General features: G+C 42.0%; 1 protein-coding gene and 1 pseudogene across 4 annotated transcripts in view; one reads left to right on the top strand and one right to left on the bottom strand.

The window, feature by feature from the left end:
• The window catches only part of LOC119182102 (DNA polymerase lambda), a 52,937-nt gene that overhangs the window by 4,796 nt on the left and 21,362 nt on the right, over positions 1-26,779 (top strand). For 3 of the 4 annotated variants that reach the window (XR_012886608.1, XM_075876151.1, XM_075876149.1), the window contains 3 exons: positions 597-725; positions 788-956; positions 17,994-18,085. Coding sequence is in view for 3 of the 4 variants with exons in the window: in XM_075876151.1 (XP_075732266.1) it covers positions 597-725; positions 788-956; positions 17,994-18,085 (390 nt within the window). In the remaining variant the exon portion in view is untranslated. The remainder of the gene's footprint in view (positions 1-596; positions 726-787; positions 957-17,993; positions 18,086-26,779) is intronic. The other variant, XM_075876150.1, reaches the window with a different exon arrangement.
• On the bottom strand, positions 21,259-22,750 carry LOC142776838 (uncharacterized; annotated as a pseudogene).

Genomic DNA, 26,779 nt, shown 5'->3' with positions numbered 1-26,779 from the left:
ATACTTTCCCTGGCATTATTACCTATTAATTCTCATTAAAACTGTCTAACAATGAAAATGAACCCTTAAAATTTTACACTTTCCTTTATTCATAGCGAGGGTCTAGTTCTGGCAGACTTGATGCCTTGAGGTGGCATGCGAACTATTATTGGTCAGCTGCCATCTCGTAACACATACTACGTGACACCAAAACAGGCAAAAAGAGTGTTGCACACTTGCTGCAATAACAACAGGTGGCACTAAATGAAGCTCCCACTCTTACATGTACATATATACCCCACCAAGTGGACGGAGGGATAACCGCCACCGTAGCTCAGTGGTAGAGCATCGAACATATTATTCGAAGGTTGCAGGCTTGGATCCTGCTGGTGGCAAGTCATCTTTTTTTCCACTTTTCTTTGTTCACATTTACATTGCAAGTACTTCTAATAACAGCCCCCATGCTCTCCCTGACATTATTGTCTATTATTTCTCATTACTACTGTGTCTAACAATGAAAACGAGCCCTTAAAAATTTCCGCTGTCTGCATCGGGAGAAACAAGAATGTGGCGGTACTCTCTTTCTTTCTCTTCCCTCTTTCTTTTTATGCTGCAAGGGTTTTCGTTCACTGGAAGCACTTGCTGCCAAAGGAAATCTGAGCAGCCAGCAGAAAATCGGGCTCAAGCACTTCCATGACTTCCTTGAGAAGATGCCGTCTGCAGAAGCAGAGTTGATTGCTGACACAGTATGTCAAGAGCGTGAGATAGCCTTTTAACCATTGATGTGTTAACAGTGCGGTCACTGCAGGTGAAGAAAGCAGCCCTGTCAATCCAGCCTGCACTGGAGGTGATTCCGTGTGGCTCCTATCGCAGAGGCCGAGCCATGTGCGGTGATGTTGATGTCCTGATCACGCACCCTGATGGCAAGTCTCATGAAGGCGTCCTCTGCAAGATACTGCAGATCCTTCATGAAAGCCGTAAGTTCTCTTGAAAAACAATCTTTACTGCAACAAACAAAAGTGTGTCTGCATCATAATATGGCATATTTCCATTTTGTTGAATCGAATTCATGTCATGGCATTAAGAAATACAGTACGACTGGAACTATGTGTATGGTATTATACTTTTTTGTATCGTCATCACTTTAAAAAGTAAGTGGCTCTTTACTTTTTGTCAGTTCAACATTGCTTGACACTTTTTGACAATTCAAAGCACAGGGAGTATATTTATTTATTCATTATTTATTAGAAATACTTTCAGGGCTCTAAGCCACTATTGAAAGGAGTAGTGGGAGAAAGAGTTAGATGTACAGTTAACATAGAAAATTTTTCAAAGCATTTTCTAGAGCAGCCCTAACCTCTTGATCTTCTGTTATGCTAGCAGTCGTAGCGAGAAGGGGATTCCAGGGGACGCGTGTTCTCAAAGCAAAACATTCATTACACACTTATGTGTGATACGACGGTAGCTGGGTCCACATTATAGCAATGATTCCTCCTTGCTGATGTGTAACAACAAGGATAAACTAAAGCATCTTTTAAAGTGTTGTAATGATAAATTTTGGGGCATTAGTAATGTGAATAATTTATTAAAATGAAACATGCTGTGCAATTTGGAACAACTGTGAGAGTTTGAATGCAAGTCATATTAGTGGGATCCCATAAGGTGCCAGCTTACTCTAACTTACAATGTACTGAGGTTTTATAAAGTAAGTATGTGGACAATTCGTTGTAATGTGGTGAAAAACTTGCGTGCTTTTACATTTAGCTGTATTGTCATAACCCATTTATTGCATCGTTACAATACTCTATCTAGGTCGCTTTTGCAGCTTAAAATAATCAGTATTATCAATATATTTCTGCTAAAGTACCCAGTCGTCTCCGAATAGCCAGATAGTTAAAGACATTTAAAAGGCAAGGCGGAAGATCATTAACATAAATTAACAAGAGTAGGAGGACAATAATGGACCCTTGCTGGACACCAGATGTTACAGCAAAATTGGGTGAACAAAAATCGTTAGCTGTCTCTAACTGGCTGCTGCTAACTGGTTTAAAATTTCTTAATCTATGCAACTACACCTGGGTCTAAGTTTAAGTGGTTGATTGTGAAGATAAGTAGCTTGTGTGAGACAGTGAAATGCTTTAGCAAATTTGAAATATATGCAGTCAGTGTGAATTTCAATATTGCATTAATGAATAAGTCATTACTAAAACATAGCAAATGCATTTCACACTGCTTTAAGGCATCCATGCTTATAAATACTTAACACGGAATTGAACTCAAGAATTAAATGAGGTGTGGGTGTATTATGTTTTTGAGACATTTACTGGAAGGTATGTTAGTACCTAATATCGGGCAGTAGTTATTAGGCTAATGTAAATCAAGTTTCTGCATAGAGGCCAACTTCCTGAGGTAATTGTAGACATCTGTAATGACAGTTTCAAAACTTGTAGCATGCTTGGGCTTTGCCTTTTAGACTGGAACGCAGTAACATAGTTGAGCCTCATTTTCATCACCTTATCATTTGCTAGCTACGCTTTGATTCTCAATGGACATTTTAGTCATGCTGTGAGGAAAATGTCTGTGCGTATAGCATTGACTGCTTTAAACTATCCTAGAATTGCCAGTGCATGTACAGTTGTGAAGTGTCCACCACACCTTATTTTATCATTTTATGAATTACTGAAGTAGTTCCTACACAGTTGAACACTTCGTTTGTGCAATGGCTGATGATGATAGTCAATTATGCCTGAGTGCTTTATAATGTGTTGGTACCACCCACTCGTTGCACAATCCACATAGCGTGACAACTTGTCTGATTCATCTGCCATGCAATACTACATGCGGTAATGCGATAAGTATAACCAATATTATTGCACCAACTGCATCAATAATTTGTCTTTTAATAATGTGGGAATGCTGTAGGGGTGCTCTTAAAAGAATGTGTAGAAAGCACATTGTTCAGAATACTGCTGCAATTGCAAAGGACCACTGGAACATTAGATTGGAATCATTGAAGATGTTGCATCTTAGTACTGTTAATAGTGCTCCAAAATGTACAGGCTTGAAAGGCAGCAGCAAAGAAAGAGTTTTACGAAAGAATTCCTTCTTAGCTTTCGAAATCGCAGTACAGAACTGGCAGTAAGATTTTTTTTTTCTTATAGGAAGACCATTGATCAGTACTGGCTGTTAATATTGTACGTCAAAATGCCCATTCCTTTTTGTTACACAAACACTTAAAGGGGGGACATGGTGATTGATTGATTGATTCGTGGGGTTTAACGTCCCAAAACCACCATTTGATTATGAGAGACGCCGTAGTGGAGGGCTCCGGAAATTTTGACCACCTGGGGTTCTTTAACGTGCACCCAAATCTGAGTACACGGGTCTACAACATTTCCGCCTCCATCGGAAATGCAGCCGCCGCAGCCGGGAATCGAACCCGCGACCTGCGGGTCAGCAGCCGAGTACCTTAGCCACTAGACCACCGCGGCGGGGCAGGGGGACATGGTGTGTGGAGATATTTTCTGTATTTGTGGACCAAACATGATGAAAATATACATGCTTATGTAGTTTCTCCTGCTGATTTCGAATATGCAAAAGTTTTCATTGTAGGTCAATTATTTAGAAGATACACAATGCTGCCACTCTATTGTTTTCGGAGACAATAGAAAAGAAAGGGCTTATCAAAAAGTAAATATTATTGCATAGCTAGACAGTGTAATCAGCAATAATTCAATGCTGCAAGCAGATTTAAAATAAAGAAAAAGTAGTGATTCTGTAAATGATGAAAGTTGAGGAGTCATGTCATGGCTATCATATACAAAGAAATTTAATACCTTTTTAATACCTTCTAAACTTATATGGGCAGCAAATGGAAATTCTGCTCTCAGCACTTTGCAATACACAGATTGGGCTTTACGATAATGAGAAAATTATTGCTCTAGCTGTTCTAGATTATAGATATCTAGATATCAACCCGACATACTAGTAAAGTCACCAAAAAGCATGTTTTCAGAAAACTGAGAAAAAGAAATAAAACTCAATCATTTACATAACTGCACTTGAAAATGCTCAGTATGCACCGGGCATGTAGTCCTTTTGACTATGAGTCCCTTTGTGGTGCTTTTTCAGGGACTGGTGCATGTTCTCCTTTGCTTGTGGCTTCTTGACTAATGCTGCCGTGCGCCGTCGATCCTTTTCAGCCATGCGGCTGCGGCTTTGCCAGCTGGGGATTAGGCTCAACTCTTTCATAATGTCTTCTGATGCCTTTTTGTTGCCTGCATTGAACTTGAGCACTGCTTCTGCCACAGCTGCCTCCACCGTGAATAGCGAAGCACGTCGCTTCTTTGGTGCCAGCGCCCTGATCATTGAATGCAGGCATTCGTTGTCATTTTGGGTTTTCCCTCGCTGGCATCGTTGCAACAGCTTTCTGTCTGACAAGCACTCATAAATGGGAAGTAAGGCTTGGCAGACATGTGGAGGAAGCTTTCGACGATGTTTGGGAATGGGCTCCCCCTTGGCCTTTGCCGCATTTTGTTTGCACCAGGAATTTGGACCAGGTGGGCACAGAGTGAGCTTTGCCACATCATCATTGGACGTGATGTGATGATAAGTGGCCATCACTGCTGTGTGCACAGCATCAACATTACCACTGTGTGTCTTCAGAGCCCACCCATAATAATTGGTGAGCTTGGAGATCAGGTCTCCTGTCAAGCGGCCCTTTCCCCCAAGACTCTCAAGGCCAAGGCCTTTGTGTTTTGCAATCAAGTTGGGCAAAGCAGTGCCCAAATGCTTTTGGACATGATTAATAATGCAGTCCTCTTTTTCCACTGGGATATACCCATAAACCTTAACTTCTTGTAGCGCAAGGTAACTGCGGCTGTCCCCGTCGCAAAGCACCGTGGTGTAGCGCAGGTTGTGCCACTCAAGTGACTTCTTGAAGACGACGAGGGCAGCCTCAACCTCCATTTCTCCAGCCTTCTTGTCACTGCTTTTCTGACACTGGTGATGTTCCTTCACATAAGAAGGGTCACCTTCCTTTGGGCCCGACTCGCATCCAACACAAAAGTTGCTCAAAACAACGAAGTCAAGCACCAGCCCGCTGAACAATTCTATGACGGTGTCGAGACCAATATGCGACGAATGACTACGAGTCATCCATGACCCATCAAACGACATCGCGATGTTTCCCATGTGGCCTATATTAAGTTCGGCGTAAAGTTCGCGAACCGACCGCGCGCAGTCGCTCGTCAAATTGCGTGCAGCACGATCGGCCGCGGGTGCCAACTTGGTCTTCATGTAGTGTTGCCACGTTTTTGTGTGAAGACCCCGACAGCTGATGCCCATCAACGAGAACGCATCATTCAGCGCGGTCTGTCTGTTCCCCGTTGCCTGCATGGCATGCGCGGCCAAAACGTTCACAGCAAAAGGTTTAATCGTTCACAGCAAAAGGTCACAGCAAAAACGTTCATCGCTACGTACGTGCGGCGAGCTCCACAACGACGCAGTCTCCCCACAGGTTGAACACACAAAACGCAACTTCACGGCGAGTCCGAATTCCCGGTCGTCGCGTACAATCTGCAGTTCTCCGTTGCATGCCTTGCGCTTTGCGAATGCCAACAAAGCACTGTTCACTGTGTCCAAATCTATAATTGTGAACGTGGTTTCATCAGGCGGCCGAGCTGCTTCGTCGGCACCGTCAACCACGAATGCGCGTTTCTGCTCCGTCGCTGCAGCGGATGACAACTCCGATAACTTATCCTCGGCTTTAGCTCGCTCCTCTTCCAAGTCAGATTGCTGTCGATAGATAGTATCTAGACGCACGCGACCGCTGCTCGAAAGCTCCGCGGCTGACGGACTTTGCACAGGCTCCGTGACAACTGATGCGGTAGCTAGGCCTTCTGTGGTAGCGTCGACGACTTTGCCATAGGTCGCAAAGAGTGTAGCGTCTCGGGGGTTTTTCTGCATCACGGAGCGCTTCTTGAAATTCGTGACTAGCGTCCTTCACAGCTTTTTCGCACCAAACTTGTGCCGCATGCGGAATTTGCGTTCAGGATTTGACATCGTGAAACTTCTCCGCTGACACTGAGGCAAAATGGCGCATATGGACGTGCGCCTCAATACCCGGAGCAAACGAAGCCAGGAGCCTCCATCAATAGGAAGGCAAGCTGAAGTCACGTGCATGAAGTAGCGAATAGAAAGGCACTCTGATACGTACTTCTTTTTGCCACTCATTTTACAAGCTGCCAATGGTGGAATTGGACCCATTCTGGCGGGAATTTGAAGGCGAAAGACGGCTCTCTCAAATGAGACCAAGCGGGCCGCGCTGGCACACATGAAAGGGCAGGGGCACGTCACAGAAAGTGTGCGATTTCAACATCAATTTCGGCTCAGATTTAGCTAGAAAGCGCCATATAAAGGGTCTTAGCCGCTAAAATAATGATATTATAGGCATGAAATTCGCGGTATGAGTGCACTAGTAGCTGTAGATTTCAAAAACGTAATAAAGAAACTAGTTTTTTTGCGATTTTTCAGTCTCCACAACCCGTGTCCCCCCTTAACATGCTATTATAATTAAACTATAAAGAACAATGACTTTCTGAAATTTTCATTTTTGACACTTAATAGTCAATTAGTGACAATAGTTTGTTTTTATGCTGGAACTATTTGTCCTCAAACAATCACTGTTCAAAACCAGTAAAAGATAATTAAACAATAGAGGCCTCAAATTCTCTATTTATTCCAGCAGTGTCTGTCTACTTTGCTGTAGTCTTGGGTAGCCCTAGTTGTTTGTTTGTTTGTTTGTTTTTAATAGAAACCCGTGTTCGTAAAGTTATGTGAATCGGAGTGGTTACTGATTCCTGGTAAACGACTAAAGGAGGAGGCTTGGCATGTTATAGTGACCAGTGCGTAATGTGTAAATGTGGTAAAATGTAAGTGTAAGTGCGAGTTATGCGTGTGGGAGAGTGAACGATTCTCATTGAGTTTAATTCGTGTCAAAAAAGTTCAAAATATTTGCTCACAACTCGGCCATGTTTTAAAGGGATCATGTCTTTAACCCACATTATGTCTGGAAAGATAAAGACGCCAATGATAAAAAAGGGCAATTTTTGATATCTGATGGACAGCCAATGAACAACATTGTGCAGATCATCACAGAGTGACAGTGATTACAGATTACATCACAGAGTGACAGTAGTTCGTGACCCATAGTAGTTACGGAAAATTGTTTTGCGAGAATCGAAGAGCAGCAGCCCACCACGGCGGAAGGGAAGATGAGGTGCAGCCTGAGCCTCGGCTACCAACTTTGGGCAGTCCAGCAGGCACGTGAGGTGGTGGTGAGACAGGGGCTCGACGTTGCCTGGTCAATGAAAGCTCATCAGGACCAGTAATAAAGTTGTTGCCAACTAACGAATCAAAGAGCATGCATACACACGCAGGCTCAAGTGAAGCTAGCATGGACTAACATGAGAAGCAAAAGTATTAGCTACTGTCAACAAAACACCACCACTGAATAGGTAATCATAGTCACACTTGTAAACGTTGTAGTACTTTTTTTATATTTATGGAAAACACACGAAAGGAATTGAGTGAAGCTTAGTTGTAAAGCTTTGGTAGCAATAGTTATATTTGGGCCAAATGTAAGTTACACCATGATCTGTATTATTGAAATTGTATTTCATCGGCTCTTTTGGCTTGTACCTTGCATACACTTAAACATGATCATCTTTCTTTCTAAAAAACTATGGTTCTTTGATTGTGTACACAGGGCCCACTAAGGTGGTATGCCGAGAAAAAATTCTCATCTTGTGAGAGATTTCCAAAATTTTCTCAGGTATGTAATGTCACAAAAAACCTATTGAAACACTAATTTTATGTTTTGTGCATCACAGTTTTTCTGGGAGAGGCTAAATGTTACCCTCTTTAAATGTTACAGTGTTTATTGATTAGTTTGGCATTTAGATGTTATTTATTAGCCTGTGATGTTGTCATAAAAATATGCTTCAATCACAATTTCCCCATAACAAAGATACATGTAAGGTAATGCCAAAAACGAAAGTGACTATTGTAGAGAATGTTCATCTATAAACAAGCCCTGCCTTAGAGCACAGAACTCTTGTAGGACATGCACCAAACCATTCCACTCACTGCATGTGTAGGAAAGAACAGACAAGGTATCAAAAGCAGATCACAATCATAGTATTTCAGAAACAGTGAAAAACAATTAGTAAAGTAAAAGCCTAAAAAAAAACTGTGCACAGTTCAAAACCCTACGAGCATCTGGAAAAAAATACATAAAAATTTACATATACTTCATAACAAAGCCATCTAAAGAACATCGATATGCAACAGTTGTACTCACTATTGTGCAACAAAATCATCAGCTCGCTAGTGCAATTGCCTTTTTTCCTGATGTGAAAATCTTCCAGCACCTCTCGAGCCAGCTCATCCCGGCTCCTTCCAATTAGTCGCGCGTGATCTAGCTGCGGTGTATAGACACACGAAGCACAGTGGAACGTAAATGAGACCCTGTTCTATTCTTAATTGATAAAGAATGCTTCCTAAAATGGTCATTTGTACGGTGCCCTGTTTGGCCTATGTAGACCTTGCCACGGCTGAGGAGGATTTCGTAAACAGTGCCCACAGCACAACGCAGAAAGGGCTTTGTGTGCTTCTTGGTACACGCTGCCCTGGCACTGCTTGATGTACAGGCACAGAGCCCATAAAGCTTATTTGGGGCAAAGAAGACCACAGGCACATGGTGCCGATTTGTAATCTCTTTTAGGTTGTGAAAGATTTTGTGCATGTGTGGCACAACATGCGGTCTTTTTCTCTATCCTAGCGATAGCCCTGGCCTTCTGTGTTCGCCTTTCACTCTCTGGAGCAATGTTTCGGACACACTGACTTAGACTGAACAAGGAAGTCTGAATGCAGTAAGCCATGATCACTCAATGAATCACTCCGGGATCACTCAATGCCGTGATCACTCAATGAAGTGAATGCAGTAAGCCGTGAAGTCTCAATGCAGTAAGCCGTGTTCATTGTGTGCTACATGAATTGGTCAGCACGGAATGAAAACACATTGTAGCGGGATCATATGAAAGAAGTTCTTTTCTCATTGTAGGGCTGAACTTCCAACACATATGACCCTCACCCAGAGTTAAAATGTCTAAAGACTGCAGGCTCTTGTCATTGGGCAGCTCATGGGTAAAGGACAAGCTTTTTTCATGTTGTTGAAACAGGTTCAGAACCACATCTACCTCTCTAGAGTGCGTTACAAGATTATTACAAGTTGAAACCACAAGGAAATTGTCTACATATCTAAAAATTTTTGCCTGGGTCAATGGCACTTACTAAAACATGCTCGCTGGAGGCTAAAAAAAAATGCTGCACAAAACAGGTGCAATGCAAGAGCCAATAAATATGCCCTTTCTTCCAATAAACAAATCACTAATAAAAAAGACAAAGGTGCTATAAAAGTAAAATTCTAAAAATGTCATTAAGTTGTTAATAGCTATGCCAGAAGTACTGATAAATGTTGTGTCCCCATATTCCTCAATGCATTCCCTTACAGAAGATGAAAGTTCATTATGGGCCACTAAATAAAAAAGGTCCTCAGTTGAGATCGAAAAATCATACCTTATATCACCTTTGCTCTTCAAAAAATCCTCAATGTCACAAGAGTTCTTTTGTTGCAAACACATCTACAAACGCTAACGTATTTAAATTTTTCAACAGATAGTGACTCACTTTTGCGGCTGTCAAGTACCATTTTCCATTACAATTGACCTAAAAATTATATTAGTCTCGTACTTTTTCACATGAAAAAAAGGCATTCGAGGTAGTACCTTTGCATTTGAAAACTTATTTTGCAAGATTAGCTAAATTAAGGCTTCTGCACTATTTGATGGTATGACTTGCCTTTTTCCAAGAAAGTGGCTTCTTGGTTACTCAGTGCTACCAATAATTGTCTAATGCAGTGTTGTGTCTTTCTTATCATTTTTATTCTTGTCAAAAGTGTGCTACTTCACTATACAGTATAATAATTAGTCACCAACAAACACAGATTTCAACCCTATTGTCGCACCAAGTTTATAGTTCTGCCAATCATGAAAGAGGAAGTCAAGAACTTGAAACTTAGATGGTCATAGAATTGAAATTGCACATAGGCATCGCTTTCCTGGTGTTACTCTCAACTGAGAGCTCAGATTGGCACAACAATCTGAGATCTGTGATTTTAAAAGCCATGTCAATGGCCCGCACATTTTCTCCATTGCACAGCAGGAACAAAGTGGGATGGAACATCTACATCGCTACTCCATGTCCATTGTTCTCTTGTCTGGCAGAAAATTGCATAGTCTGCGCCACTTCTGCATAACATGTCCCAGATGCCTCTACACTGACTTCAGTTGCTACAAGCACGCATCCTGTGTCCAAGGATTCCACAGGCAGCATTAAGTTTACTGACACTATCAAGAGTTATACCCTTACGTCGGGTAACACTATTGCTATTGTCTACTTACACATGTTTCAACATACTAGTATTCATATGCCACTTCAGTATTTATTGATCAGAAGGCTTCACCTTTCCCCACAAACTCTTTCATGGGCACCATTTGATAAGATATCTCATGTTAGTCTTCTTTCATTATAACATCATTACTAGGTCGTATCCGCTGATAACTAGTACCTGAAGGCATGAGGTCAAAAGGTGCCACGTAGAGCAATGTTAGATATTGATGTTAAAAAGTATTTACGCCATCATTAAAAAGCCAATTATACACTAGTGCACTCATTAATCAACTCACTGAGATTCAGATGTAGCCGTGAGTCTGAGTATGAGCGAGTGCAGCTGAGCAATATTTTGGTAAGATTGAGTCCAAGTGAGTAGTTAACAAAATTTTTAGTTAGCGTAAGTCCAAGTGAGTCTTGTTAAGAAAATTTTGGTGAGTCTTAGTCCAAGCAAGCCCTAAGAACAACGTTTGTCAAAGTATATTTCTTCAGTGAGTCCAAGTGAGCTCTACCTGTTTTGTTGACCTATGTTAATGACCAAGTGATGAGTGGTGGTATCATTCGCCAAGAAATGGCATCCACTCTTTCATTTACTCACTTCTTTAAAAGAAAATTACAGTTTTGGGACAAGGACAAAGCAATAAATATGATAGCAATAAATTATACTTTTATACAAAGTAAAACAGCTAACTCTTTTGGATCCAATATCGCATAACTCTACAAAATGCTGATGTCACACAATACGGTCGCTTCAGGTAGACACACTGTTTTCTTTCAATCTGTCGTCTTAATGCAAAGCAATGAGAGCATCTGATAAGGAGAAATCTGTTAAGGACGAATCCACGCAAATTTTTGTGTTCGCTTTCACCTCATGCTGACTCGCCTTCTTTCAAAATAGACGGTGGCGTCATTACTGATGCACTAGTTATATCTGATGCTTTTAATAACTATTTCCAGTCTGTGTGTATTACTGACAACATTCTTTCTCTGACAAGTATTCCTTGTTCTGAACCAATTAGTAATATAGAAATAATGAGTGAAGGCGTCCTCAGCCTTACCTTGAAATTGAATGTAAAAAAAGTGCATCGCCGTGGACGGGATACGAAATGCATTTTAGTTTGCTACTCCCTGTAGTGATCCAAACATTTAACAATCATATTCAATAAATCTTTATCCCCTGGCACTGTTCCCTCCTCATGGAAGATGGCTAAGGTTCTCCCTCTCTTTCTCTCTTTAAATTAGGCGATAAGCAGTCTCTATTAAATTATAGACCGATATCATTGACTTCTCAGTCATGTAAAATGTGAGAACTAGGCTTGTGCGAATAGTGAATTTTAGGTTCGAAGCGAATAGTGATTTTGATCAAATAATTTCGAATCGAATTCAAATGTTACGTATGATATATAAAAAAAGGGAATATTTATCATTACCTAACTAACCTGCACAATATTTCTTTTGAACTGAAAGAAGCGCTCTATGCAAATGGCATTTTTTTTTCCATTCAAAGGAAGTCGAAACAACCTTGAGTAGTAGTTTGGGTAGGATGCAAGGGATAACCTGTAAGATACTTAAAATTTATTATACTTGGAGCATATAAGCCGTCTTAACAAGCTTAATAAAATGAATTGATTTGAGGGTAACATGTTCCTTTAAAGGGGCCCTGCAACACTTTTTCAAGTAGCCATGGAGCCGGTAAACATGGTTGTTGCCTCACAAATTTACCGCTGCAAAGTTTCTAGAATCAATCCAGTACAAGCGAAGTTCAAAAAAATTGTCGCACGCTGCAATTGCATTCTTTCTTCTCATGCCAACGAAATAGCTGGAAGCTAAGCAGGGAGGAATGGCACGGCAAAAGAAAATACGTCACATGCTCCTCGTCACCTTGAGCACCTCTTTTTTTTTTTTTTTTTTAATTCGAATACGCGACTTTTTAGTGCGATCGCGCACATACTCGTGGACAATGGGCAGCCTCCCGCAGCGGCTCCGGTAACGATGAGCGCGCCATGCTCAATTCAGCCAATGGCTGTGACCAGAGCCGTATATTCATTCTTGGCTGTGGCAAGTGATTTTTGAGCTTGTAGTGTCATTTACCGAGGGAAGAAAGCAATTTTTAGCTTTGAAAATTTATTGTGAATTACAGGCCGCGTGCTGCGCTATAATATTTGCCTCGTGTGTTTTCGGTAGCCTCGACTATCGATTGGCAACGTTTTCTGATCATGCTCAGTAAGTGTTGCAGGGCCCCTTTAAATTTGAAAGGTGGCTTATCGGCAAAGCGAATTTTCCTTGATTAGGTGCTTTCACGGCATACTGACATTGCAGTGAAACCACCTATACAAGTGGTTACCTGCGAACTAATATACATCTATTCGTTCATTGCGAATACTTCGAAAATATTCAATAATTTAAATTTAAATTGAAGTGAACTTGAATACTCAAATATTCATTCAAATATTTGAAGCATTCAAATATTGGCACAAGCTTATTTAGAACATATCATTCATAAACATATTATGCTCTTGTTGGAATCAAATAAATTACTATCTCTCAGACAACATGGGTTTAGACGTGGTTTTAGCACAACAATGCAATTAGTCGAATTCACGCATGATATTTTGCTCAGCCTTCATCATGGCGATCAGGTTGACGCTATTTTCATAGAATTTGCAAAGGCCTTCGGCACAGTATTACATTCTAAACTCTTTGCTAAACTCGACGCGATACTAAACAATCCTCAATTGGTTAACCGGCTATCTAGCTTTTTGTCATCACGATCCCAGTTTATTTGCCCCGCCGCGGTGGTCTAGTGGTTAAGGTACTCGGCTGCTGACCCGCAGGTCGCGGGATCGAATCCCGGCTGTGGCGGCTGCATTTCCGATGGAGGCGGAAATGTTGTAGACCCGTGTGCTCAGATTTGGGTGCATGTTAAAGAACCCCAGGTGGTCGAAACTTCCGGAGCCCTCCACTACGGCGTCTCTCATAATCATATGGTGGTTTTGGGACGTTAAACCCCACAAATCAATCAATCGATCCCAGTTTATTTCCTACAGGTCAACCAACTCTGTTGTTATTAATGTAACATCTGGAGTGCCTCAAGGGTCTGTTCTTGGGCCTTTACTTCTTACAGCGAAAGCTGTTATGAGACCAAAAATCGGGTCATGTGCGACGCCGTAGTCCGCCACCACCGCCTGTAACCATTATAGCATGAAATAAGAAAAAAAAACTAGTACCAAGGACGCAGTGGGGCTCGAACTCGGGTCCACTGCCTGCCAGCCCAGTATTCGTCCACTGAGCCACGCTAGTGCTTGGGACTTGTTCGCAGACTTCCCTTAGGCAGACTTGATGTCGAGAAAGAAATCACGTTAATATGAGTCATAAAGTGTTTTAGAACAATAAAAGAACAACCACACATTACACAATGCGAATAGCATAGCGAGTGGGTCGTCCAATGCTCCGACCCATTACAAAAGCTTGTTCTTGATGACCTATTAACTGTGGCACATACCCACTTCAGGCATCATTTTTCATCGTTGTCAGCCACTGCATGAACAATTGGCTCAACATTTTTTGCAAGTGTTTATCGGGTACCACGCTTCTCAGAAGAATCGCGAAGAATAGCATAGAGAATGCTGGCCTACTATCCAGAAATTATTATTAATGCCGTAGTGGGTACCCAGCAAGTGTGCTTTCAGCAGTTACCCAAGGAGTGTTTTCAAAGGCTCTCAAAGGCTGCTCTTCTAGCTTTTGCTGTGACTGTGCTGCGCCCTCCACTCAGGCCTGGCACTTTTTTTACTTTACGTGAACAACTTGCCTGCCGAAACCTTTTCTCCAGTTTGTTTTTATGCTGACGGTGATTGCATTTTGTATGAAGTGGTCAAAACACACAGCGACCACTATCGCTTGTAGGAGTCGTTTGCTGGGTTTTGAAATTGGTGCGAAACCTGGCAGATGAACATTAACTTTAAGAAAACCATGTTTATGTCTTTTTGTAATAAATTGCCCTCTGTTTTTGATTACTCTTTTGATAACTGTCGTGTAAGTAAGGCTTTCGAATATAAGCTCCGTGTTATTTTTACACACAATATGTCATGGTCTAAGCACATCGCTATATATATAACAATGCATTGAAAACACTAGGCTATCTACGTCACAGACTGTCTAAATCTCCAAAACACACAAAGCTGCTCTTATATACATCACTAGTTCATCCTGTACTTGACTACGCATCCATTGTCTGGAACCCATATAAGCAGTGCGAGATTCAAGAACTGGAAGCAGTTCAGAAAAAAGCAATAAGATTCATATGTCATCATTGCAATCGCAATTTCTCACCCTCTTCTGCTCTATATTCATTGAAATTAACTCCACTTCATTCGCATTGCTGAATAGAATCATTTTGCTAATCATCGTTTCCTCCACAGTTTAACTGTCAAATAACGAGGAATACATAAACTTTGCCCCACAGTCAATGACGAGAAGCGATCACAACCTAAATTTGAGGTCTTACTACGCTTGAACTACTATGTTCAGGTTCAGTTTTTTCCCACGTTCCACCGAAGACTAGAATTAATTACCTGGTCCTGTTCGCTCATGCCCATCGCAGAGTTTTGCAGCCGAAATTCACAACACATATATGTGATATACGTTGATCTGTTTGTAAATTGTATTTATTTGTTCTTTCTTTCCATGTTCTGATATTTATGCCTTAAAGGGCCACTCACCAGGCCCCATACCGAATTTTAGTTAGACAGTGGAAGTTGTTGGGTGTCCGATGAGGAACGTTTTGCCACAAAATTTTTTCGAATCGGTTCATTACGAGCGGAGAAAGCAGGTTTTTTGAAGCAGCGCGAAACAAGGGTGAGGGGAGGCAAGCTTGAAACCCTTGCCGCTCCTCCGCGTAGCCTTCGCAAGCCAAATCTCTTCCCCAGCCTCTCTGGCATCCGACCAAGAGGTGACGTGCTCATGACGTGCCCGAACAAGCCCAGCCCCCGTACACACGAGCGGCGTTGCTTTGTGGACCAGCGTTATTTTGTGGTCTTCTGCCTGTTTCTGCGGGATTGTTTGGAAACGCTGGCTTAGACGTGGTAGAGTAGATGAGCAAAATAAGTGCGCGAACGCGTAGGAGCGTATCACGGCGGTCGTCTGCTCAATGCGCTGACCGCGGGGACCCAAACGCATGCGAAACGCTGTCACATTAGCCCCGCATCTCGTAGCATTTCACGGGAAAAAATGTCAGAAAATCGCGCACAATTTTTTATTGCGTCTCATTATTTATTTCAAGTTTTATTCATCTCTTAAAGCAACAAATACATAAACTACGCATGTTGTGTTAAATAATTTTTGCCATGTCACGTGGTATAATGTTGACAACGTCAGAGCAGAGTCGTCTACGTAGAGGACCAACGTCACCGCAATGCCGTGTACGTAGGGCCATTCCTACGCCCATGTCATGCCCTCATTCTCTACGCGTGCGCCGGCAGAGGGGAGGGGGAGCAGCTTTCATCTTGAAATTTGATGACCCATTACCGCGGCGCGCAGCATTGCAAATTTTGGCAGACCTGATCATGTACGCCTCGTCTACGCATTGCGCTTGTCAGCTCAAAATTGTCAAACCGGGTGAGTGGCCCTTTAATGTTCACACGACATTATTATGTCACCTGTTTGCATTGTTCTCATTGTTCTTAGTTATCTTTCTGTGTATCCTTGTTTACCCACTCCTGCCATAGTGCAATTAGCATTGCAGTATGTGCAACTAAATAAATAAAATAGAAGGGTATACCACCAAGGTAACACATGTGCCATTGCTCACGACCACACCCTTATGATCAAAGCTTGGAGTTGCAGATCAAGCGTCGCAGCTCCTTCCTCCAACAAAAGATGACATTGTTCCCTCTCTGCTTGAGGAGCAATCGATATCGATAACAGGCCTCACACATGGGGTGGTGTGATCACATGCGCCCTCCATGCAATGGACATGGCCGTTTCCTTTCATCTCTTCTTTAGCATCATCAAGGTGTGACAAATTGAGCTCTATTTGATTCAGTGGACAGAATAATTTTAGGCTTCTCCATTGAAACTGTAAACCCCTGTCTCATCCCCCAGTAAGAATTTTCTTCGTGAATTTTTCTTTAGAATGCAGCCTGCCTCAGAAGCTCTTTCAGTCATACCTCCTTTTTGTTCATATGACAAAAGCTGTGGCTCAAATCTTGCTGCTATGTTATCAGTTTCGCTCAACCTCGTCAATTCCTGAACAATCAGGCAATGGTGGCAGTGAATCACTTCATTATATCTCCGGGCTTGAATCAATTTCTATTGTGTTCACGGTCTTCCCGAACAATCATTCTTTGACTAGTGTACTGGATTCGTTAAATTATTTCTACCGCTTGTGCATTGCAGTCTTCTGTAAAGACAAGTCCCAAAAGCTGTTATTAATATTTGACATGTCTTCGGAAATTTTCAACTCTTTATTCAGAATTTTGTACAAGCCTGCTGCTTCTCTGACTTATTCATTTCAGTGTACAGAAAAAAATTATGAATACAGTTGACACACAAATGCGCACGATTCAAAGTGGCATATGCATGATTCCAGCTTTTACACTAAACACACAACTTGGAGAAATCTGATACGCTTGCGAATTTCCCAAATGTGCTCACATGCTGACACAATTCAAAAGCCTTACTTCTTAGGGAACAGATGCACTTTTACAAAAAAAAAAAAGCCCATTTATGTTGCCTCTATGAAATCTTGGTGACTTTCATAGGGGCTTTTTTTTTTTTCCAATGGTATTCATGCACCAAGGAATGGAAGATCACCCCCACCCGCAAACAGGCTTCGAATGGCTGCATAGGAGATCCAGATGTTCTTACGGTGTTTTGAAAGCCTAATGGGGTAACCAGTTCATGTGGCAGCTGGTGGCTTTCATGCTGCTGTTTGGCTTTGAAAACTCTGAGCTGATTCACTGTGGTATACATTGAAAGCAAGGGCCTTTGTGTCGCATTGTTACCGCCTTTGTTCTATAGTTATCACCCAGCACTCACTGGTTATTGCTACCGCACAGCCACTTACAAAGGCTCATTACTGCACTTGAATCACTGAGCAGTGTATTCCTATTGCTTACTGTTTCCTAGCTTCAGTTCTAGTCTGCATCCCAGAGGTACAGCAAATTTTCTTGTGCAAAGCTATCTGTGATGTAGCTAGAGATGGGGCATCCATATAAATAAAAAAGTTTTTTTGATAGAGTCCTTCTTCGAGATGCAAATTCCTTACGAGTGGCAAAACACTTTGCTTGGCAAGATTTTCTACCAGCAAAAAACATTTAGTGAAAATCTGGTTTGTTCCCAGAGGTACCAAGATTCAAAAGTACTTATTACTGCTAACTCTGATAATTTACTGTTACAGAAGCTGTGATTGTAGTTGCCTCTGCATGCACACATATCATGTAGATTCTTCAAGAACATTGATTCCTTTATTTTACATTGAAACACTCGTTCATGTGCTTATACAGACTTTTTGACTGACGATCTTGCTGTACCACATGAGGGCGGCAGTCCCAGGAAGTACATGGGTGTTTGCAAGCTACCAGGAGAAGGCAATAAGGTAAGAGGGCAGCTACCCTTCTAGAACATCATTTTTCATGCTACCCATCATAGAATTGACTTTCTCTCTGGATATCTACAAACATTATGCTGTAATAGCTATGTAATTATACACTTGCTGTGGTAGCATACAAGCTGTCAAAGTGCTGTGCTGCTTAGCGCAAGTACATTGGTTCGCTTCATGGCTACATTGGCTTCAATAATATGGGGGCAAAAATATGGAAGTGCCCGTGCAAGTAAATTTATGTGCACGCTGAAGAACCCCAAGTGGTCAAAAGTAATCTGGAGTCCTTACTACAGTGTGCCTCATAATTGATCATGGCTTTGGCACATGTGCCATTTTCAGGCACTAACATTGCATGGAGGGCATGAGGCTTCTGAAGCATCATGTTTACACCACTTGAGACAATGAAGACTTAATTTAAGAGATGTCATCACGCTGGTGCTGGAATATGAATAGAACCATAGCTTCCCCAGATGCCGCTCACTCAGCAGTAGCTCTCAGATGCTCTATTTGGCGTGTATCTTAATGTTTAAGATGCATGATTGATGTAAGATTTTTAAGCTCTAGTGGCAGAAATTTGTATAATGATGATGCATTCTTATGCAATTCATTATAGATGGACCACTCGCACTTTACGGGGTAAAAATATGATAGCACATGTCTGACGAATATGTGGGTCAATCCCAGAGTGCAGTCTAACAGCATCTCAAAGCTATAGCTGTCACAATAGAATAATGGCGAAAACTGGCATGTGATGCATGCACCATGCACTGATGTCATTTGACAGTGCAAATGTCAAATTCATTTTATGCTCTCTACTGTTTGCTGCTCAAGCACCAAATTAAAGTGACTGCCATTCATGAAATGGCCAAGAATTACCAATAGGCTAGAGGAAAAAGATATTAATTAAAGGAGGGAGTCATGAAACACCTTCTGTCAAAAGAAACATCACTACATCATACCTGGAAGCATGCGATTATATAAAAATTAACTGTTGCTGCTGAAATAGTTGTAAATCATTTTTTTTTTCACATGTCTTGTCACCTGCATACCTGCCAAGTCTTCTATTGCGTCTTCTACTTTCCTGTCAATTCCTGGAAACCACACTTTCTTCCTGATCAGCTGTTTGTTCTTCACCAAGCCTTGGTGACCTCTATGTGCGAGGGAAACAATTTGGGCTTGTGTTCTTTCAGGGATTACTAGTCTTGTTCCTGTGAGCACGATGTTGTTTTCGGAGACTGTGAGCTCATCTTTGGTTCGCGCAAATGGTTTCAGCTTGCCGTTCTTTCACATGTCTTCACAGGCTTTTGGCGCAGTTGTCTGCAAAGCCTTAATCAGAAGCTGCATGTGAGAGTCAGCAGTGTACATTTTCTCGCCTTCTTGCACAGTAAGTGCCTTTGGAATAGTGGATGTACATCACCTTTGGAAAGGTGATGTACTCTTTTGTTGCACAAGTTTCTTGACTGTTGACAACATTGTTGCTGGCTGGTGTGTGTTTTGAAAGGTAGTCTGTCCGGTTGTCCTTTCCTGCAATGTGTTCAATGTTGAAGGTGTAGTGTTGTAGCCTAAGGCTTAGACATTCGAGTCTTGCTGAGAGCTTGATGCTTGGTTTTCGTATGGTGGACACCAGGGGCAGGTGGTCTGTCTTCACTTCAAAATTGCCTTCTGCAAGGTACAACCGAAAATGCTCAATGATTGTCACAATGACCAACATTTAACGGTCAATGTGGGGGTACCTTCTCTCTGTGGGAGTTAAAAGGCTCTGCTGAAGTACGCCAAAATGCTGCGACTTTTGTATTTTGGGTCTTTTTGCGCTAGCACTCCCGCTATCCCTTCTGGTCCAGCGTCTGTTATGATGTGGGTCTCTTTTGTGTCGTCGAAATATGTGAGAGTGCGCATTTAAACTATTTCTTTCTTTACACTGTCCAGGGCGTTTTGGTGCTCTCTATTCCAGCAAAATTCTGCATTGCATGTGTGAGCTTCCTTAGTGGCTCTACCATGAAAGCTAAGAGAGGAATGAAGCGGTTGCTATAGTTTATCATGGCAAGGAGACTTATCACCTCAGTAGGGTTTTTCAGCGGTGTCATTGCTGCTACTGCTTCAACCTTTTCTGTGTGTACACTGACTCCTGCAGAGGAGATCACATGTCCGAAGAACTTCAGCTTGTTAGTGCCCAGGACGCACTTGTTTTCATTAAGAGTGAGCCAATCTTCTTCTAGATGCTTTAATACCAGACCAAGTCTTCGGTTGTGTTCTTTTGCGGTGCGTCCAGAGATGAGGATGTCATCGCTGACATTTATTATGCCGTCCTCATCCGGAAGTACTTCTCTTATGGCATCTTGAAATATTTCTGCTGCAGCATTTACGCCGAACAACGACCTGCCTCTTGTATCTTCTTAGTCAACAGTGGGTGGAGAACGTGGTTATTACCCTGGAATTTTCAGCCAGCTCGAGTTGATGGTAGCCCTCTTTGAGGTCCAGCTTTGAAAAGTAGGCAGCACCATTTAGAATGATGATGACATCTTCTACGGTGGGCATGATGTGTCGCTCTCTAGCAATGGCGCTGTTAGCTTCTCGCATGTCAACACACATTCTCACTGCGTTAGAGTCATGACGTTTGGGAACAATGACTATTGGTGACACCCAGGGTGTTGGTCCGGTCACTTTCTCAATAATGTCAAGCTGCTCCAGGCGTGTGAGTTCATTCTCCAGTGCTTTCCTCAATTGGAAAGGGATGCAGCGGTGTTGTCGAGCTACTGGTCTGACGTCTTTTGAAATGTTAAGCTTGACTTGGAAGTTCTTGAGCTTGCCGATCTTGCCAAACAGCTTTGGGAACTCTTTCTTCACATCAATGCTGCTGTGTTCAGTTACCAGCTGAAGTATCGTGATGAGCTTTAGGTCTGATGCTGTCTTGTAGCTCAGGAGTGATTGGTGTGCTCCTCTGACGGCATATACAGCAGCTTCGACAACCTCGCCTTGGGCACGAAACGTTGCTGAGAACTTCCCCATGACTATGATTTCTTGAGTGACTCCATACGGCACCAGCTTTGTGGTTGTGCGTTCCAGCTGTGGCATGTGTAGATGCTTCCGCCAAGTCGTCTCACCGATGACGTTTACTCCAGCTCCAGAGTCTACACAAAACTCAAGTGATGGGCTATTGATAGACACTGTTACCACTGGTAGTTCTTGGCTCTGGCTTTGCGCATGAAAGACATAATCTTCGACATTTGTGTTTTGCTCTGTGCTTGCCGAGGTACACGTGGCATTGACAAAATGTACGTTTGGTCTTTGTTTGCAGAACTTGGCAAAGTGATTTTTTTCTGACACTTGTGGCATGTGGCTCCCCAAGCTGGACAACTCACTTTGCCTCCTTTGTGAGGCCACGCTCTTCCACAGCAGGTGTATTTCTGGGACTGCTTGCTCTCTGGTCGGTCGCTTGAAGGGTTGTGCTTTGTCTGGTTGATCTGAGGCGGGCCGCGCCGCCACTGCTTCTTCTTTGAAATCGCCTGCACCGGTTCGATGCGCTCACGGCTTTCCATGTTGGCTGCTTGAAGTTCTGCTGTCTCGAGACTGCGGCCAATTTCTATGAGCTTCTGTAGTGTAACGTCACGCTCTCATAGTGCACTTCGGCGCAGCTTAGCTGAGTTGGTGCCTTCTATCAGTTGCGAGACGATCTCTTGTTCTTCACTCGCAAACTCACACGTCGCGGCCAACTTTCGCAGTCTAACTTGAAACTGGTCGACAGTTTCCTCGGTGCTTTGCTTTGCTTGACGAAACACGTGTCTCTCGTACACCATACTTTTTTTTTTTTTTGCACGAAATGTGCGTTCAGCTTGGCTACCGCCATGGCGTAGTCTGTGCCTCGATCCGGAAGCGTCAGAAAAATATCGTGCAATGCATCTCTGGCGTAGTGCAACAGCATCGTGCATTTGTGAGCTTCATTTTGTATGTTTGGTGCTAGCTGAAAGTTTTCAAAACGTGCCTGCCATTTCATCCACCGGTGAGCGAGCAATGTTGGATCGGAGTACGGGTCGAATGGCAGGAAGGCGGGCAGAATGGCTTTCATGTTACACTTCTTTGTGCTCTATCTCTCTCTCCAGAACAGGTGATACTCGTCACCAATTTGTAGTGTCTCTACTCCCGGTCCGCAAGTGACATCTATTTAGGAGACAGGAACGCTCGGAAGCAAAGAAACTGAACGTACTCTTTATTTTCTAGTTGCCGGCTGCCATGCCTGCCGCAGTCCTCTCCCCCGTCCGCGCCTGCTCGTTGCATCGGGTTTAATCTTCGATGCATAGGGGGCGCTGCTTGTTGCCTAACTCTTCTGCAGATATTGTGGTGTCGAGACCATTTTCAGTGTCGATTTCCTGCATAGGAATGTTGCCCTTAAAAGGGCGCTGTACTGCCGTATAAAATGACATGCCATGTTGAGAATAAACAGTTTCCGCATGGCCTCAGCAGCTGGTGGCACCGCCTAGCAAAGGTGCTTGCATAGACACCTTACAAAGCACAGTGAATTCTGTGAATAGCTATCATTGGAACTTGCCCAAAAAATAATCTGAATAAACATTAAATACTGTCCACATGTTTGCAATCTTACTTAATTTTACAGAATACGGCTCAGAACAGAGCTCATGCTGGAGTGTTATCAAGAGTGAATGAATCACAAGCACTTGTACAGGTAAAAAAAAAGTAATTCTCAATCAAAATAAGTAGTAAACGCAATGTGTGCACACATATAATGATACTCATCATGCACGTGTATATTGAGCATTTCATAACCAATAGTAATTTAAAAGCATATTTCAATGGAAAGTCATTATTAGAACAAGTGCCTATATGCACATACATAACTATTCATTCAACGAACTGGGAGCGCGGAGGAACACACACAAAAGCCAAAAAAGAGGCACACAGCGTCTTTGCTTCTTCTGTGTGTTCCCCTGCACTCTCAGTTCGAACGAATATGAACTACCAACTAGCCCACCTTTCTATCCTGCTGCACACATATATATACACACCTATAGTATATACATGCATACTTGACACATGCCACATGACACAACACTAAGGGAACTATTATGCAAACACATGCATGTAATTGGTTGGAATTACGAGCGTAAAAAAATTTCTATTGTGACAGACCTAAAAAGGAAAGTGTTTTATGTTATGATCTGATTGAGTTAAATGAGTGAATTTTTTGTAGTGACTCAACCGGCAGAGCATTCGAGTCTGTAATCGTTCGAGGCAAAAAGGAGAATTTAGATGTGTCAGTACGTGTTCGAAATGGTGTTATTGATTCAGCATGGCGAGTTCTAGTTTCTCGTGACGTCAGAAGTTGTATAAGCAGAGAAGCTTGCAGTGCAGAATGCTTATTTTTTAAATGAAAAATTAACTTTAATTTCAGGATTTTACAACAAAGCTGAAGTTCTTGTATGTTATTTTTTTGTATGATAGCTGTTGGGGAGCCTGTCATGTAGTACTTAAAGAAGATAAACCTAATGCATTTACATTGAAGCAGTTCTATGGCATGGATGTTTTTTTTTTTTGGGGGGGGGGGGGGGCAAATAATGCATGCATACTCAAGAGTAGGTCTAATAATGGTATTATAGGCTAACAACTTCACCAATGGCATAGCAAGGCAAAGTGTGTATACTTGAGAAAGCATAATTTACAGAAGGTGGATGCGCAAATGTTAGATACATGCTTATTCCACTTTAAGTTCTTTGTTGCTGCTCTGACAAGGTACTTATATTCACTTACTTACTTACCTCTTTGAAAATGTGAGTTTGAATAGCATATGAAAAAAAAAAAAGGAATAATTTTTTCTTCTTGTTATGTTTGTGTAGACCGTTTTATCTGAATTCAGTTTCATGTCCCATTGGTTACTCCATTGAAAAACATTTACTAAGACAGGTGTTTAAATGTTGCTGATCATTCATGGTGATAACAAGACACAATCATCAGCGATTAGCCTCATTCTAATATATTCAGAGACAACTTTAACATTATCATTTATTTACATTAACAAAAGAATAGGAGTCCCGAAACACTTTTCTGAGGAACACCTAATGTAACCTGAAGTGTTGATGAACAGTGATCGTTTATATCAAGAAACTGTGTTCAATTTGACAAGTATGCAAGGACCCAATTTACAATAGTCACAGAGGCTGATTTATCAAGAATAGATGCAAAGATATGTATGACAGTTACCCATTGAGAGTCAGTGGACAAACTCTTCCTGAGTCCATGTTGAAATGGTGTTAATGTATTGTTGTCGTTATAAAATCAGTGATGTAGTTAGCTACAACATGCTCAAGAAGCATGTCGTTTCATGACAACACTATGTGTTACTTCCATCTGTTCATTTCAAAATCAACAAATCAACATGTGATGGCATCACAGCAGGAACAAGTGATGGATATTGGAAATTAGGGCGATAACTTGAAATTGACAATGTATCTCCTTGCTTCAATATCAGAACAATTCATGTGGTCTTCCAATCGTTCAGGACACAAGAAGTAGAGAGGGAGGCGCGGAAAATGATCCCAAGGAAATTGGCAATCATCTATGCATATCAATGCAGAAGGTACTGGGAATGTTATCGGGGCCTGACAATATTGAGAATAAATACAGCACCTGAAAGTGACACAATTTCTGTGGAAATGCCACGATGTATGTGGCATGTGGAAATGCTTGTATTTGTATTCTATTTCGAGTATCACTGGCATCAGTGTGATGATTTCTGGAAATAATTACACTGGAAATAATGGCAAGCTTAACCTGGTGGCACCTTTGTGGTTGGCACTTTTGCTGCCCAATTTTTTTATCTAGATTCTGAATTAACTCTATAGTGAGTGCAGATGAGTGAAAGACAGTAGCAGTGGCAGTAGTTGCAAGTTAGAACAAGTTTGTTGCTTAGTAAATGAGTACCAGGAGTAAACAAACACATTACTTTGCCTTTATTGTACAGTTTGAGTACTGTACTTCCTTCAAAACAATTTCAAACTTTGGCTCATTACACGAAAAGATTTGGCTGTGTTATGAAGGGATATTTTTGCAACAGCAAGTACGCCATTCGTAATCCTAGAGGAGGCTTGTTGAGCCAAAGGATGATGCAAAAATGAAAGGTGAGTGATGACATTTCATTGAATTACCCTCATCAGTTTGCCCATGACATCACTCAGGTGCTGGGAAATATGAGCGTTGGTGTTGCTCAGTGCTGTTAAGTAGAATTCCAATGTGGTCACTCAGTCAGTGGTTGTAGTTTTGGATGTCAATGGGTGCATATCAGTATAAAGTATAGAGATCAGTGCAGGGTGATGATGCATTTCGATAAAAGTTGTCGAAAAAATGAGTTGACTGCGATTATGAACCGTGACTACTTTTTAGTGAGAGTAGATTAGTAATTAGTGTTCATAGTGTGAATGCAAGTGAATGCATTGGCAGTACGTAGTGTGAACACAAATGAGTACAAGAGGTACTTTGGTGAATGCGAGTGAGTGTCGTGAGTTTGAGTAGATGCAAGTAAGTATCTGTTAATGTGAGGGGCACATTCATAGCTTTCATTGAGGGACAGAAAAGAGATGAAACAGATTTTGACAACACTATGTGTTACTTCCATCTGTTCATTTCAAAATCAACAAGTTGACATGTGATGGCATCACATGCAACGACAACAAAAGCAAGACATGAAAAGGTATGGCCTAAACAGTAGGAATTTGTTATCGTTGCTGTTGAATGTGAATTGATAGAATAAGCACTGCTTGGGCCTTGTAGGCGAAGTCCCTTGTAAAGACAGGGATGTTAGATGTTTGTGTGGCTTTTATCGCTTCTTACCTCACTCCTTTTGTAGGAAACACTACAGCTAGTTTTGCAACGTCACAATGGGTAGTCTACAGTATCATTGCTTGCGTTATGATGCTGATAAAAGTTTACTAGTGTCGACAGCTCACTAGAATAAAGCCATGAGGATAATTGGTGTGTTAAAAACATGAGTGGGCCAGCCATTAAAAATTAATCCTGCAGGTTCACAAGACAGGTTGCTCAGAATAGGCACGTAGAGATACAGCTTTCATTTTAGTGCATTGCTGTGCAGTTTTCACACTAAAGGCAGCTATATTAAGTCGACGCTGATTGTTGAAATAGCGGTCCAGAAACCTCGTAGTGTTACTTTTTTGCCAAGGAAGTGCTTATTTTGAAATAAAATCACATTTTAGTTGTCCGCATCGAGTTAGCGCACTTCAAATTACCCGCCTCAAGCAGAATGTGTCGCGTCACTGTTGCTGTGCCCAACGTTGCCCGGCTTTACTGCATGGGCGCCGACACTAGTAGCAGCAGAACGAAAGCAGCAGGTAGCCACAGCAGCAACAACGGACATTGAACAATTTCCTGCCATGGCCTGCGAGATGACAGGGGTGATTGGTTCAACTGGACCCCGCTAGATGGCGCGACCTGTCAGATTTAACCAGGCATCAACTTTTGAACCACTGACGCCATTCCCCATAGTAACGTCTCACAGTTCTTTTTTCCATGAGTCAAACAGACAAGAACAAGCGGCATTTTATTACGTCTCTCGGTGCACAGAAGGTTGTTCATTTAGTGCAGCTAATTTGATTACTAGTGATTTATTGTAAGTGGTACCTCTCACGCAATGGGATCTTTTTGTGAATGTCCCATTGTAGCACATAG

The sequence above is a fragment of the Rhipicephalus microplus genome, chromosome X (assembly GCF_043290135.1).
Source record: "Rhipicephalus microplus isolate Deutch F79 chromosome X, USDA_Rmic, whole genome shotgun sequence".
Classification (NCBI taxonomy): Eukaryota; Metazoa; Arthropoda; class Arachnida; order Ixodida; family Ixodidae; genus Rhipicephalus; species Rhipicephalus microplus.
Note: the sequence above shows the minus strand (reverse complement) of the source record. Positions and strands in the feature narration are given on the sequence as shown.